Here is a 15,712-nt window from a genome sequence, read left to right as displayed (position 1 = left end):
CAGGAGCAAGCTCTGACCAGTCAGAGGGAGTGACACATCCCTCTCCAGTCCCTCCTCCTCACCCATCCGCACCTTTACTCTCACGTGCTCGTGGGCACTTACGCAGAAGTGAGCCCCGTGGCTCTGCCAAAGACGAGCCTGTTGGGTTTAAAGGAGGAAAATAAAAAAAACCTTAGGCCAGGTCCCAGCATTAAAATTGTTACCTCAAAGAAGCTGAGTGGAGAAGTGTGAAGAGATGAATGGACCAGTGGATGGCTTGTACGATCATTCTCTAAGTGAGGAAGGAGCATTCATGTTCACATCGGAATCTGTAGGAGAGGGGCACCCGGGTAAGTAGATGGTCTTGGACAGATGGCAACCTATATGGGGTAGGGGGATATTACTGAAGACCTGGAAAACAATGTATGTAAATTACTATAAAGGATCTCAAGAAGAACAATATGCAATCTTTTTTATTTTATTAATTTGCAGTTTTGTAAAGCAATCACTTGTTGTGCAAATAATAGATTGTAAGTTAGTGAAGCCAAGGGTCTGTGCTGCTGCCCACCACCAGCATTTCCTTGGGGCTACAATAGAGGATATATGGTTAGTTGGATAAACATATTGTATGTGTAGAATGTATCATCAGGTATTCACTTTATACAGAGTTTTTTTTTTTTTTTTTTTGGTAAAGCTTTTTCATCAATGAGCAGCTTAAGTCAACAGAGAATGTTCCCACAAAAAAAAACACACAAACAAGGTCATTAAGTTTCGAATGTAAAGCGTGTAGAGTTTAGAAATGAACAGCAGTGCATTCTAATAGGGGCTGAGACAGATCTCTAGGTCCTGAAAGAAAATCCAGTATTTTTTTTTTTTAATCTCTGAAAAGTGTGATGTGGAGAAATGAGAGAGGCTTCCGTGAAGACCATGATGGGAGCCTCCAGTTTCTGGGACAGTGGTTCTCAGACTTCAGGGTGCATCACCATCATCCAGTGGGCTTGTTAGAACACAGAGTGCTGGGCCCCACCCCCAGAGTTCCTGATTTAATACATCTTGGGTGAGGCTCAAGAATTTGTGTTCTGAAGAAGTTCTCAGGCAATGCTGATACTGCTGATGTGGGAGCCACACTCTGTAAACCACTGATCTAGGAGAACCCTGATGGCCAGACACACTGATTTATGTATTTAAGCACCTCTTCAAAATTCACCAGAGTATTTGAACTTTTTGGTGACTTATCATCATCAAGTTTAACTTTTTTCATCTTCCTCATCCTTGCTATTTCTCAAACAGCTTTAATTTTCATACCTTGTAACTCAGCTTTAGATATCTCAGTGCACTGCCCCTTCCATATGCTTTAGCCACTGGTTCTCAACTGGCGAAAGTTTTGCAACCCTTTTCCCCTAAGGGCATTTTGTACTATCTGAAAACATTTTTTGGTTGTTACAGCTATTCCAGGGGGTCAAGGCATGGCCTGAAACTGGCAGTTAGTGGAGAGAGGCCGGGTGTGCTTCTAAACACAAGACCATCCCCCACAACAAAGAAATTTTCCAGCCCAAAATGTCAATAGTGCTGTTGAGAAATCTTGGCTTAAACTGAATGTTGTTTGTAGCTTAGCTCATTTCAATGTAAATAGCATGTTTCATTCTGCATGACTTTATAAAGTTTCTAGATTTACCGTAGTCATAGTCTCAGATTCACTGCTATGTCTGATGTATTTTGGACAGCTCCATGACTTATGAAGGCCATCTACAGGTCCGAAGATGGCCATGTATGGAATTTGCTCCATGTGGAGGAAGTGGGTTCTTTTTCATGCAGTGGCCAGTGGTCCCATTGTACACACAGCAATGTGCTCAGTGGACAGAGAATGAAAATTCCAGTCAGTTGACAATTCTGTCTGCTTAATGGCAGCCCTTCAAATTGTCTGATTTAGCTTACCACTGTACATTAGCTGTCCATGTAAAACAGTTTTCTTGGTGGCTTTCTTCTTGTCATTCCAGTGCTGAATTCCTCTCCATCAGAAAGATAAAATTAATGCTTCCTTTTCAACTTCCAAGAAAGTTATTAGCTATCTTAAGGCTACTAAGTGATATTGATAGAAAATTTGGAAGCCTTAGACAGTTGGGAAAGGACCTCCTAAGGCATTATCTTAGTTTGCACCGCTATCTTAGTACCCTTGCTCAACTCCAGCTTATCCCTAACATCCCTATCCCATTTCCCTGTGTGCACTGGAAACATGTGACCTGTGTCCTCTGAGCGAGCAGAGTCATCCATGGTCAGCATGTGAGTGGCTCCTAGGAGTCCTGATGGCAGGGTCTAAAGTGATATTTGAGCAGCAGGAGGCCTTTACTGATAGGCGGTTGCAGGGGCATGAACTCAGACAAACCTTGATTTATAACCAGGATCAGCAGGGAGATGGAAAAACTCAAATATATATTTAGTAGCAGCTTCTGAAGGTAAGATTAGAGAATTAACCTTCAGATTCACATTTTAACTACAGAATTTCATATGCACTTTCAAAATCTGAAATGCTTGATTCTGGGCCTGCATTCTTAATTTAAAAAACGTATAAAATGACAAAAGGGACACAAGGAAATTTGAGAGGTGATGGATGTTTATTAAATCTTGATTGCGGTGATGGTAACACAAGTATGTACACATGACCAAACTTGCCAAATTTACATTCGTAAATTTAATTAATTTCCTTAAATTATGTATTAATTATATGCAAATTTTTGTATACCAATTATACTCCAGTAAGTCTGGGAAAAAACTTATTAACTTACTAAGAGTGGAATCTGTGGGTATTTTGAACACTAAACAAGATGTAATATGTGCAAATAGACGTCACTTTTATTTCTGAGTTTGTAAACATTGGCAGTACACATAACTCCAAAGCAAGAGTGGATTTCTCCACAGTGTCTACATGCTTGACCACGAGGAGTTTTTCTTTAAATTATTTATTTTGGCTGCACTGGGTCTTCGTTGCAGTGCATGGGCTTTGTAGTTGCAGTGAGAGGGGGCTACTCTCTAGTTGCAATGTGTGGGCTTCTCATTGTGTTGGTTTCTCTTGTTGTGGAGTACGGGCTGTAGGCACAGGGGCTCAGAAGTTGCCACACCCGGGTTGCTCCAGCATGTGAGATCTTCCTGGACCAGGGATTGAACCTATGTCCCCTGCATTGACAGGCAGATTCTTAACTACTGGATCACTACGGAAATCCCATCGACCATGGGGAATATTTAAGGCAAATCATAGAAGAATAAGATGGAGTACCAGCCCATGTTGAACTTTTGTCAGTCCCACCTTGATGAGGAGGTGAAACCCAGCTGCTGGGACATCTGGCCTTCAGGAGGCTGAATGACGGTGGGGAGGATCTCAGAGCTGCTTGTGGAAGTGTTCAGCAAAACAGCAGTGGCAGTGATGTGTAGAGGTTTTCTTACAGGACTCTACAGGTGGAGACATGGAAGTGGGCGTGGTTTTATGCACAGTGCACTGTTAACTTGTGGAACCAGCAGTACAATGCATCTATCTGTTCTATCCTCTTCTACCCGTTGGCACCTGGTCTTATTGATGTCATTAGTGTTTTAAATTCTGTTTCTAGGACTTTTCTTGATGTTAGAATTTAAGGAAATATGCTGAGGAATGAGATATTTCTGTGTGTATATCTTAGTTCTTTACACGTCTATATCTATTATTTATTTAGATATAGTTAGATATTCATAGAAATCTAGTTTTCTATGAATGAGATACTTCTTAACTGGAAGAATATACGTGTGTGTATATGTGACTTACTTTAGACTCTTGTAACTGGCTTTGGAATATATTTCTTTTTTAGGGAGTTCTATGACTTTATATAATATACATCATCCAAAATTAAGGCAAAAGTGGGAAGAAATAAAAATTCCAAAAATTTACAATTTCTTATATTTTAAAAGTGTCCTCTTGGGTAGACTTGATATGTAAATTGACAAAATATCTAATTATTTTAACATTTCAGTTTTTAGGCTTAACATGTCTGTGAATTTTACTCATGTTCATTCTTGTCCAGATAAGATCTGTGACCAGATCAGTGATGCAGTGCTGGATGCCCATCTCAAGCAGGACCCCAATGCCAAAGTGGCCTGTGGTAAGAAATGCCTGACCCCTCCTGCTGGAGACCTGAGTGGGCTCAACTTGAAACCTGTGCCCATGTTGAAGCCCTCAGCACAACAGAGAACTGGGGACTTCAGGGCCTAGAGGGCCCCAGGGTGATAGAACTAGCCTCTTCAACTTTACAGAGGGGATCTTGGGTATCCCTTGGCCAAGGTTATGGGGTAGGGGTCCTGGTGTAGAGACCAGAGCCCCTCTCTCCTCACAGTCAGCACCTTGTCTTGTCTAATGCTCAGACCCACCCTTTCCTCTCCAGGGCCACCCTAGTCCTCAGACTGAGCACTGTAGGGACCCGTGCCCCTCTAAGGGTGGACTTCACCCTGACATGTTTTTAAATAATTTGCCTTGATTCTGTGCTCAGGACCCCATACCCTAAAGCCTACATTGGAGCTTTAGCAGTAAGGGGGCAAAAGAGGCCTCATGTATGTTGGCTGCATTCTTTATGACTACATACAGCCATTGTCTCGTTGTAATGAACACAGCAGTCTTATGATTATTTCCATAACAGCCGAGGCTGAACAAGCCATTCAAGATCGGGCAAGTAGTAAGTGCATGATATAAAAACTTGGAATTTGTGTGACCAATTCTTTCTAAAGTGCAGTTCTCTGAACAGCCTGTGAGGATGGTCAGAACTCGTGCTGGGCTGTACTGTCTGTTATCACCATGATTGTCCTTCTGGAGTCCATTCCCTGTGTGGTCTCTTGTGTGGGTCTTTGTCAGCACTGTGAGAGGTCCAGGTGTGGAGCCCCCCTTAGCCAGCATGCAGCCACTAGCCTGTCTCTTTGCCTTCAGAGACGGTGTGTAAGACGGGCATGGTGCTGCTGTGCGGGGAGATCACCTCCGTGGCCATGGTGGACTACCAGCGTGTGGTGCGGGAAACCATCAAGCACATCGGCTATGACGACTCTGCCAAGGGTGAGGCCAGGGTCCCCGGGATGGAGCCCGCCTAAGGCTCTTCATTTTCTAGAAGAGCAAATACCTCTACTTCTAGGCCCACTTGCCAGGGTCCAGGGCTCGCAAGCTCTGGCAACAGTATGGCAGCCCAGGCAGACTGGCCCTTGTCCATCTGTTGCTGACTCTGGTCTTGTTTATGGTCCTAACTTCTTGGGAGAGGAAGAAGCTCTGGGTCCAAGGTGCTGCTCTCTCTTGGGGCCGTGTTGTCTGCCAGGCACTGGGGCAAGGGTGTGTGTGTGTGTGTGTGTGTGTGTGTGTGTGTGTGTGTCTTCCTATCTAATTGTTGGAGGAACTCTGCTCCACTCCCTATGATGTAAATGAGGAAATTGAGACTTAGAGATGTCAATAACTCATATAAGGTGGCACAGTCAGTAAGGGGCTATCCCCAGTTGGGACTCCTGTGCTTTCTGCTAAGCTATGCTGCTCTTCCCCACATAGAGGAGAAGGTGACTCAGTCCAGTACAGGTGCCGACAGCAGGTGGAGGAGACAGGCTGGTCCAGGGTGGCTCCAGTGCCCGGCAGTGTGGGAGCCTGCAACCCCAGGAAGAGGCCCAGGCCCTGGCTGGAGCTGAGGAGGAGCCCTGTGACGAGGTGGGGGTGAGAGAGCTGAGGGCCCTGAAGCAGACGCCTGCACAGTAGGAACAGACAGGCTGGGAAGGAGCCCAGCCTGGAGGGCGTCAAAGACAGGCCACGAGGGCCCAATTCTGGGGCCGGTGTGCACTGGTCTACTTGCTGGTTGTCTGGGGTGATATGCGGCATCTTCGTGGGTCAGGGCAGGCTGCAGTGACATGCTCACGTGTTTTACGTGAGAGAGGCCCTCCCTGTGTGCAGCCACCTTCCTGCTGGCTTGCCCAAAGGACTCACTTGAGCATACGGTAATTTTGCGGCTATATCAAGAACCTGTGGGAAGAAGAAACCAGTGAGAACAGGTTGCTTCTCCCAGCCAGCACAAAGGGTGTTCACAGAGCAGCCACATTGTCCCAGAACAGCAGCTCCCTGCCATGTTACCTTGCAAGCCTTCCCCCTGTTCTACCATGAATAGATGACTTATTATTTACTTATTCAAGAACAAACTTTATTCTGCATTAGATAGAAGGGAAGTAGTTTCCCTAGGGGTGTCACATCCCCTAGAAGAGAGAAGCAGGAGTGGGTGAAGCTCTTCTTGTCAGCACGCCTGCACCAAGGGGACCGGCAGGCTGCGGGCTGGGCTGCAGTCACAAGGCCCCCAGGCTAGAGGCTCCCACTGCTCTTTGCTGCAGAGTTGACCTTTCTAAGCCCTCCTCCTCTCCCCTTAGTGCCCTGAACTGTTTTCCCAAGTGACTTGAAGCCTTTCAGTCCGTCTCAGCACTGAGATTTATTATTTAGACAGGGACTGTAAGGTAAAATGGGAATTTGGTGAGTCCTTGGCAGTTGAAGGTTGTTCCCTGGCTTGTGTATTCAGAAGCCTTCACTAGGAATAGGGGCTGCAGAGGACAAAGGTGGCCTGGTACTCCTGAGTAGAGGCACTGCCTGGCATTAAGTGTGGTGTGGTGCTAGATGCTCGGCAGCGAGTCAGCGACAGAGTGTGCACTGAAGAGCTGGGTTGGGGGCCGTTCAGGGATGTTTACTGAGAGTCGGATGGACTTGTGGAGGGGGCGGGGTCAGAGGAGGAGCTTTCTAGGCAGAGGGTCCTCGTGGAGGTGGAAAAGGAGGTTGTGTTTAAGCTAAACCTGAGTTCACTTTGGTTGAGGGCTCAGCTGGGAAAGCCTGGCTGGAGCTGAGCAGGTTCCAGTTTACTGCCTTTGGTGGTAGGTCTTCACTTGAAGCTTGTAGGTAAATAATAGGTTGAACCTAGGGGTATTTTTGTGATTTTATTTGTTTTAGTAAGCCCATTCTGGCCACAGGGGTAGGAGAACAGATTGGAAGAGGGGGATAGTCAGTGTATCACTGATACTTGACTTTGTGGTGCAGCCTCTGTGCATGTTAGCTCCTCATTCATATCCATCCTGTAGCTGAGCCCAGCAAGATGGTGAAAACCAATTTGGGAAGGGTATGCAGTCTGCCTAGTGGTGCCCTCGTGGGGCTTCTTGGCCTGAGCTGCTGCTACCCAAGATGTCTGTGTCCCAGGCCCCAGGCCCTCTCCCCAGCCTGGGCCAGGCAGGAGGCGGGGACTCGCCTCCATCTCTGTGCTTGAGCTTTGGGTATAGGATGACAGGGGCCTCAGCCTCCAGAGGTATAGTTTTTCCATTCTGCTCCAGGCCCTGTGCACACCTCGGGCTCAGGGCACTCTGACTCTGGGAGTGTCTCTGGATGGTCCACATGCACCTATTGCTCAGTATATTTGATGCTTGGGTTTGGTGTATATTTTTGATACTTGGGCTCTGACAGGCAGTGTTGGAAGGGCCCTTGATGTTCACTTAAGTGCAGTGATTTTCAACCTGGGTCCTAGGAGGTGCCTCGGGGAGAGCCTAAGGGGGCAGGCCCTTGGTCATCCACCACCCTTCTGCCAGAGCAGCTGTAACTGTTATCTGGTTTTCATACTGCCATTCTGTATAGGGTATATATTTTTAATTGAGGTGTGGTTTAATACACCATGGAGGGTTTTCTTTTTTCCTTTTTCTTTTATTTTTTTACTAAAGAGTTCCATGTGATAGGATGAGAAGGATACTGACATTCCCCATCCTAGGCCTCAGTTGTGAGCCCAGACTGATGGCAGAGACCACCCACCCCAACACTAAATGCCCTCTTGGGTTCCAAGCAGCCCCCAGGAGCTCCAGCCTCCCTCTACTTAGGCCTGCTCTCCTTGTGTCCAGGCTTTGACTTCAAGACCTGCAATGTGCTGGTGGCTCTGGAGCAGCAGTCCCCGGATATCGCCCAGTGCGTCCACCTGGACAGAAATGAAGAGGATGTCGGTGCCGGAGATCAGGTCACTCAGTGCTAAGCGTGGGCACCGTATCAGGACAGCAGTGCAGTGTGCTCTGCGTCACAGGGCTAGCTGTTCGTGTGTGATGGACGAGTGCACTGTGGGGTAGCACTCCCCGCCCCCACGTCTGGAGCCTCACAGCCTAGCTGGAGGGCAGGATGGGTTGGGAATGCCCGGTGTGGCCTGTCTCCTTACCTAGAGAGTTGGGTTCAGGACCCTGTCTTCCCCTCCACAAGTACCCAGTATAAAAGTCACATGCCTGGGAGGGTGGAGGGCCAGCTGGGCTTTAGATTTGAAGAGAGTTGTCACCTGTGGTCTGAAGTGGGTGTCTGCTACAGGGCCTGATGTTTGGCTACGCCACGGATGAGACGGAAGAGTGCATGCCACTCACCATCATGCTGGCACACAGACTCAATGCCCGCATGGCAGAGCTGCGGCGCTCAGGGCAGCTCCCCTGGCTGCAGCCTGACTCCAAGACACAGGTGAGCCCCTGCTCTCGACCTCCTGCAGGGCTCCAGAAATGCACCTCAAACAAACCCCTTCCATATGTTAAGATCAAAATGTTCTGTCTGGGCACTCAAAGAATTGTTGAATCTGAAAAGAACTATTTATTTGAAAAATCTTCGGCTCCTGATAAATCTTTTCTTTTCTCCCCTGATCCCCCAATATTTTAGTACGAAAAAATTTTAAATACAGAAAAATGAACAGTTCTAGATTTTTGGGGTGCCAGACTTCTTAGCATATGTTTATTCTAGTAATATGATTCCCCAATTCCTGCCACAAACCTTCGTAACTGGTTTCAGACTTTTGGCCACTGCCTGTCAGGTCTCCCTATCTTGAGCAAAGCTTGAATACCCCATGAACAAGTGCTGTCTGTAGCTCGCTGCAGCCCTCTTGCTTAGTTTCTCATAGAAAGGATTTACCTTTGCCGATTCTGATGCTCTGTTGCCAGTGGCCCTGATCCCTGTGTCCTGCAGTGATGAAATCTGCACTGAATCTGGATTTGAGAGCTGGCAGTAATGCAAGTGCTGGCACATGTTGAGGCCCCTGTCTACCTTCACTCTCCACATCCTGACAACCCTGGTGGCCCCTTTCCTTGGAGCTCCTTTCCCAACTCTTCTTCCACACTCCAGTGGGGTCTGGACACTTCCTCTTCTACATTCTCTTTCCTCCTACCCACACTTGTGGGTTGTTTTCACGTCTGCATACTTGGCTTCCAAATCTTCCACCTACAGGTCTGTCTGAATTACCAGCCCCCATTTCTCACTCGTCCTGCAAACATGTGGGCCCCAGGAGTGCACCTCAGTTGAAGGGGTTTAATGGAGCCCACCTTTCCCCAGCCTTCTCTATCTCCACTCTGTCTGGGTTACTCTTGTCCCTCTAGAACATCCCTTCTTCTCTGGCCTCTTTTTCCAGGCCAGGCTCGGCTGTGTCCTCCCAAAGGCTCTCTCCGCCTGGAAACTTCAGTTAATTCACTCTGGACTTCACTTTTAATTTTCTTATATCTGCTCAGAACCATCTACAACTTTCTACTTCCTACTGGAGGTGAGAGGAGTACCCATTTGTTATTCTAGCATTTAAAGCCCTGCGGGGTCTTCTAGCTTTACCTTCCTCGGTCCCCACCCCCAGTCTTTGCTTCATCCACATGCCTTCACTCACATTCCCTTCGTTTCTCAGTGCTTTGCACCTGTGCTCTCACCCCTCACTTTCCTTGGAATCTTCCTCTGGTCCCCACCTGTCCTTCAGTGGCCAGCCTCGTTCCTGCATCCTGCTGGTCTCCCCTGATCACTCTCAATGGGACATCTTCTTACCCTGCACTTGGAAGTTGGCTCCTGTGATTTTATAGTTCAGCATGGTGCTCGTGACTCTGTCACATTACTCCCCAAGTGTCAGGCCGCCCATGACGGAGGTTGCATATTGGCTGTACCTGGAGCAACAGAGTGTCTCTGTGGCCTAAAGGAAGTCCTTGGGACTTCAGGTGTTATCCACATGACCCCCAAACTGGGAAGTGGGATCATGAGCATCACTCAGGTGATTTTCCAGGTGGTGGGCAGGAGAGCTGAAATATGTAGGTTGTGATGGTATCAAAAGAAAGGAGCCTGCCCTGCCTGCTCTGTACTGTGCCAGAGCTATGTGGGGATGGGGAAGAAGGGTGGAGAAATCCTAGAACACAGATGAGAGGAAGTAAGTGGAGTGGCTCAGATTTCCTTCTCCCTGCATGAGGGTGAGCACTAGAGGGTTCACCTATCAGAATCACTGAAATAGCAAAGGCCTCCTATGTTTGCTTAGTAATAGAAGGTTTCCGAGTCCAGAGGGCAGTGAGAGAGGAGGGGAGGACGGGCCCTTCCAGGCTTTTCCTTCTTGCAAGGAGACACTGAATTCTCTTATAAATGTCCTCCGTGGACCTCAACCAGGCTGCTACCCTGGGAGGGGTGCCATGCCGGGAACAAGGTCTGGGTCTTCTCGTCTATTGATAAGGAATTTTTATCACCTGCCCATGGTGTTGACTGTGAACAGAATGAGCCTTTCCACCTGAACAAATTCTTGCTTCTGATAACTAAGAGCTGAGTGGCAGTACAAATGGCTATTTTTGTACCTGGCCAGAGTTATGTTTTCCGCAGTGTACTTTTCTCCACATCTTGCTGACATGATGAGATAAGCGCAATGCTTGGGGCCCTTTGCTCAGCCACAGCTCTGCTTGGGGTTTGCGGCAGAGTTGGGGAGCCCAGGAGCAGTGGAGATGGACCTCAGCAGCATCTCAGGAAGCGAGCCTTCTCCAGAAGCCAGGTGCAGCAGGTCTGATTCCAGAGCTGCTGCAGAGCCTCCACTCTGGAGCTCCCAGCCCCCGAACTCCAGCTTCCTCTCGCAGGTCCGGGAGTGCACGCAGCCCAGCATGAAAGGTGCTGTGCTCGGTACACAGCTGGTGTGCATATGCCCATCGCCCTAGGATCAAGCATTGTGCACCCAGGGCTCTGTCTCTTCCTTCTTCTGGACCCCACCCTGTTGTTCTTTGGGCCAGGCAGGACATAGAGTTTGATGGATATCGAAGGGGTCTTTGCCTTAGGCAGAGCCCCAGGGAGACACCGTTTGCTGCCTGTAGTCCTATCAAGGCCCTTGGGGTGGGAGCAGCCTGTGCCTGCTGGCCAACGTCCCTGCCAGGGCCATCGGGTGTAGCTGCATTCCTGCAGGCCCCACAGCCCCTCTGGGTACTGTTCTTGTGGGTCCACACTGCCTTGGGTAGCAGTGGGGCCTGGGGCTCCAATACTGAGGGTCTTGGGTGACAGCCTTCTGCTGGGCAGAGCCCAGTTAACAGGCTGCACAGTTCCAGGTCACAGCCCACCTTTGCTGGCTGTGTGATCTTGACAGAAGTATTTATATTCTGGAAGCCCATTTCTCTCATCTTTGAAATGGGGCTGGTAGCAACTTCTCACAGCATTTGGTGTGCCTTGTAGCATACAGTACACACCCAGTCAATGCCAGCTTCTGTTTTTTCTTTTTCCAGCCTCATCTGCCGTCCTCACCATCTCCTTCCCTCTTGCTCTGTGAGCCCAAGGTGCGCAGGCCGGGACACGGGCTCTCGCCCTCCCTGGTGTGTTGGGAGAGGACAGGGTGCAGAAGTAGTCTGTCTGTGCTGCTGTGGCGGTGATGCAAGCTGTGGGAGCAGGCAGAACAGCGGTTGGCTCTTGGGCTTTTCACTGACTGGCCTGTGACTTCATGGAAGTTGTTACTCTTCACAGAGCCTGATTTTTCACTTTTGTAAAATGGTGACAATACTGCTCATCTTGCTGGGATGGCTTCAATATTCATCAATAATGCATGAAACAGGCACAGAACTGACCTACACTGCGGGGAGAGAATCCCAGCTCTGTCCTGTGGCCAGCCCTGCAGGGGAGCTGCAGACAGGATCCTGCTTTCCTTGTGCCCTTGGCTTTTCCTTGCTTTTGCCCAAATACCTGGAGGCTGGCAACCCAGGCCTTGCTACTGCCTCTTAGCTCAATCACCCTGGCTCAGGTCCCTCCACCAGGCAAGGTCCCTGGGCACATATGTTTCCAGAGACCCTCCATTGAGGAGCTGAGGCAGCGGGCATGTGGCCTGTGGACTCCCATGTTCCTTAGCAGAAGCCTGGGTGTCTTGCCTAGGGCCATGGAGGGTCAAGACAGGGCTTTAGTGGAGGGACATTTGCTGGCACACAGGACCCTCTGAGACAGAGGGAGTTGTCTGCTGAGTCACAGACAGAGAAAACTCTGCAATGCTTGGGTCTCCAAAGTGGTACTGACTAGTCACGTGGGAATAGCTTGTGCCTCATGCCTGACCATCTCATGGCACCAGGCAGTTATTTGCTATAAGAATGTGATGAACTTCCCTGAAGGACCTTTGAGAGCAGGAGGCCGCCACCCCTCCCCGGCTCTTGGGAGCCCTGTCCACCTCTTGGGCACCTGTACCTGGCAACGGAGCGTCCTCAGGTCGGGGCAGGACCTCACATTTCCTCCCACCCTGCCACTCCCAGGTGACGGTGCAGTACACGCAGGACAACGGCGCGGTCATCCCTGTGCGCGTCCACACCATCGTCATCTCCGTGCAGCACAACGAAGACATAACGCTGGAGGACATGCGCAGAGCCCTGAAGGAGCAGGTGATCAGGGCTGTCGTGCCAGCACAGTACCTGGACGAGAACACCATCTACCACCTGCAGCCCAGTGGGCGGTTTGTCATCGGAGGCCCCCAGGTGTGTCCCCATCACCGAATGAGCCCTGATTTTGCTTACCTCCCCAGCACAAAGCCTACAGGAGGTGGTGGCTTTGTGTGACTCGGGCCTGAGTGAGATGTGAAGTCAGCTCACTCTGTGCAGCCTGCTATGTGCCCTTCAGTACAGGAGGATGGGGGCCATGTCCCGGGAGATTCCCACTTGAGACATCCTGCATAGGTCCAGCTGCCACCTGACCTGGCCAAGGGGCTAGCTAAATTTCCATCACAGGTGCTGAGCTTGCCCTGGTGGTGTTTCCCAGGTCTTGGCCACATGTGATCTGCAGCTCTTGTGGGCACCAAGGTGGGGACCCAGAGTGGCCCCTTTCTCCTGTGCCATAGGCATAAGCAAGCAGAGGGTGGCCTAGCCCCTTGCAGAGGCTGCTGACCACTACCAGGCACCTCTGCTGTGGACATGTTGCCACATAATGGAGCTCTCAGATGGGGGTCCTAGGGCAGAGTAGCACAGAAGCCCAGGGTGAATGGAAGTCCTGTGTTTTCCTCCTGCAGGACTTCTCAGGGCCTTGGCATGCTCAGGGCCTTGGCATGCTGCTTAGAACTGTAGATTTCTAAGCGGGGCGGGTGCTGTGGTGGTATAATATGCAGACTTTCCCCACGTCATTTAATATAGAGCCCCCTCAAACATCTTTTGTGGACTGACATTGCACAGAATAGACACTTGAGCAAACGGGGAACAAAGTTTGCCAGGTGGCACCAGCCGGGGCTCAGCCCCGGGTATATTTGTCCCAGCACAGTTTCCTTCTGAACTCATTTTTCTCCGTTGTGATCGACTCCTACAACAAAGGCTTGGTGAGCGGGCTGTGACCCCAGTGGCCCATCTTCTGCCTTTTTCTGATGAGGTTCCAGCTGGTGACCTGACTTCAGTGACTGCTACTCGGTGACTGAACTGGGATTAGGGCCCAGGCTTTCTGGCCGACTCTCAGCCAAGGGGGTCTTTGGAACACACACTCCTAGAAGCTGCAGAGACTGTCTCCAAGTTGTGGTCTAGTGGCCATCCCAGCATTTCGGCCACCCCTCTGCTCACATCCCCATTCTGTGTCTTCCTTTTCCTCCGCAGGGGGATGCTGGTGTCACTGGCCGAAAGATCATCGTGGACACCTACGGCGGCTGGGGGGCACACGGCGGGGGTGCCTTCTCCGGGAAGGACTACACCAAGGTGGACCGCTCGGCGGCGTACGCTGCCCGCTGGGTGGCCAAGTCCCTGGTGAAAGCAGGGCTCTGCCGGAGGGTGCTTGTGCAGGTGGGTGAAAGCCCACCCTGCTTGAACCCCCACACCTGCCCTCAGTAGGGACGCGCAGGCCTGGTGGAAGGCCCACACTGCCGGAGGACATAACTCTGTGCCACGTTGGGTTTTGTGGCCACTGTCCTGCAAACCTGGGCGTGGGACAACAGAAGTCTTCAGGCAGCAGGGCACATATGGAAACCGCAGTGAAGTGGAGGGTGTGTCTAGGCAGATGGGGGCTGGGAGTAGAGGGAGTGTTTTGTGCAGGGCATGCGTGGTTTCAGTGGCCTTTCCCTGAGGACAGCAAGGTCTCCGTGAGGGGCCTGTCCCTGACCCTGGGCTCTTCTGACAGGTGTCCTACGCCATTGGTGTGGCTGAGCCACTGTCTATTTCCATCTTCACCTATGGAACCTCCCAGAAGACAGAGAGAGAGCTGCTGGATGTGGTCAATAAGAACTTTGACCTTCGGCCTGGTGTCATTGTCAGGTAAAAGGGCTGCCCCTGAAGTTGGGCAAAGCCCTCTTTCCTCACCCGGTGCTTGCTTATCAGAAAGAGAATTAGAAGGAAGGCTGTTCAGCCTCCCAGAAGCAGGAGGGGCTTCAAGCCCCTGGCCCAGCACAGTGTAAACCCCAAATGCAGAATGTCTAGTTTTCAGATTGAAGGAGCCCAGCAGACACTGACTTCAGGGGGCCCATCTTTGAGCAGGTGGGGGATCTTAGGAAAATAACTATAAGACCAGATGGCTGGGAATTGAGTCAGCAAGTCTGGCCCCAAGTGCTTTCGCTTCTAATGCCACCCCTGCTTTCTGGAGCTTGCGGTGTCAATATTGGTCTGTGCCAGGTCAGTGGAGTAGAGTGTAGACCAGAGTTCAAATCCTGATTCCTGGTGCATCTGTCTGTGTGATTGATCAGGCTGTCCCTGAACTCTGAGACTGTTTCCTAAGCGCCAGTGGCAGTCACCTTGTAAGGTGTGGCACGGCAGAGATAGGAAATTTAGGGAGAATTGCTCTTGAGTGGTTAACACCCCACACACTGATAGTCTCTTAATTATTCCTGTGCCCCAAATTCAGGAAAAGAAACCACTCCTTTTCCATTAAAACTGACCCTTTGTTCTACTGAACGTGCAGGGACTTGGACTTGAAGAAGCCCATCTACCAGAAGACGGCGTGCTACGGCCACTTTGGGAGAAACGAGTTCCCTTGGGAAGTTCCCAAAAACCTTGTGTTTTAATGCTGGTGGGGGCCAGGCCTGGCGAGCCCTGGAGGCTTCAGGTGGGACAGAGCCACGCTCCTCTCCTCCAGGACCCCAACTCTCAGATCACCCACTGCCTCCTTCCTGGGCGAGCCAGGCCCCTCTGACTTAGCAGGAGGAAGGGGTCCTTCCGGTGCCGGGGCTCAGATCTCCTCATGAGGCCAGTCACTATGTTTTCCTGCCTTTTGCCCAGACCAAGGTGATGTGAATTTAGTGGAAATAGCACCCCTGTCAGAGGAAACCTGCTCAGTCACCTGCCCCCACAGCCGGGACCCTGAGCGGCCCCTCCCTCCCTGATGTGTGCTGGGAAGATCTCGGGGCTCCGTGAAGGTTTTCTGGGTGTGCTGGGCCACCCTTCACGTCTGCAGCCATGTGGTCAATGTCCTGAGCCTGGCCCTCCCAGGCCATGCTTGTGGCAGGGATGACAGCAGCTAGCGTGAAAGAGACTGAGCTCATCACTGGTCTCATTTCTTCTTCACTGCAATATGATGAGG

General features: G+C 50.4%; 1 protein-coding gene across 1 annotated transcript; it reads left to right on the top strand.

Moving 5' to 3' along the window:
- The first annotated feature begins 235 nt into the window (after positions 1-235).
- Positions 236-15,197, top strand: MAT1A (methionine adenosyltransferase 1A). The gene is made up of 9 exons (XM_061163034.1): positions 236-329; positions 4,026-4,103; positions 4,919-5,041; positions 7,873-7,985; positions 8,321-8,464; positions 12,490-12,708; positions 13,804-13,986; positions 14,321-14,454; positions 15,095-15,197. The coding sequence occupies exons 1-9, from the start codon at positions 236-238 to the stop codon at positions 15,195-15,197; spliced, it is 1,191 nt and encodes a 396-aa protein (XP_061019017.1).
- Positions 15,198-15,712: the final 515 nt, after the last annotated feature.

This window comes from Dama dama, chromosome 15, assembly GCF_033118175.1.
Source record: "Dama dama isolate Ldn47 chromosome 15, ASM3311817v1, whole genome shotgun sequence".
In the NCBI taxonomy this organism is placed as follows: Eukaryota; Metazoa; Chordata; class Mammalia; order Artiodactyla; family Cervidae; genus Dama; species Dama dama.
This window is presented reverse-complemented; position numbering and strand designations above follow the sequence as displayed.

What these genes read in the sequence shown, in the direction of transcription:
- MAT1A (XM_061163034.1), top strand. Translation starts at nt 236, where the DNA reads ATGAATGGACCAGTGGATGGCTTGTACGATCATTCTCTAAGTGAGGAA. An exon ending in TGTAGGAGAGGGGCACCCGG is followed by an intron (nt 330 to 4,025) that starts GTAAGTAGATGG and finishes ATTCTTGTCCAG; the next exon opens with ATAAGATCTGTGACCAGATC. An exon ending in ATGTCGGTGCCGGAGATCAG is followed by an intron (nt 7,986 to 8,320) that starts GTCACTCAGTGC and finishes TGTCTGCTACAG; the next exon opens with GGCCTGATGTTTGGCTACGC.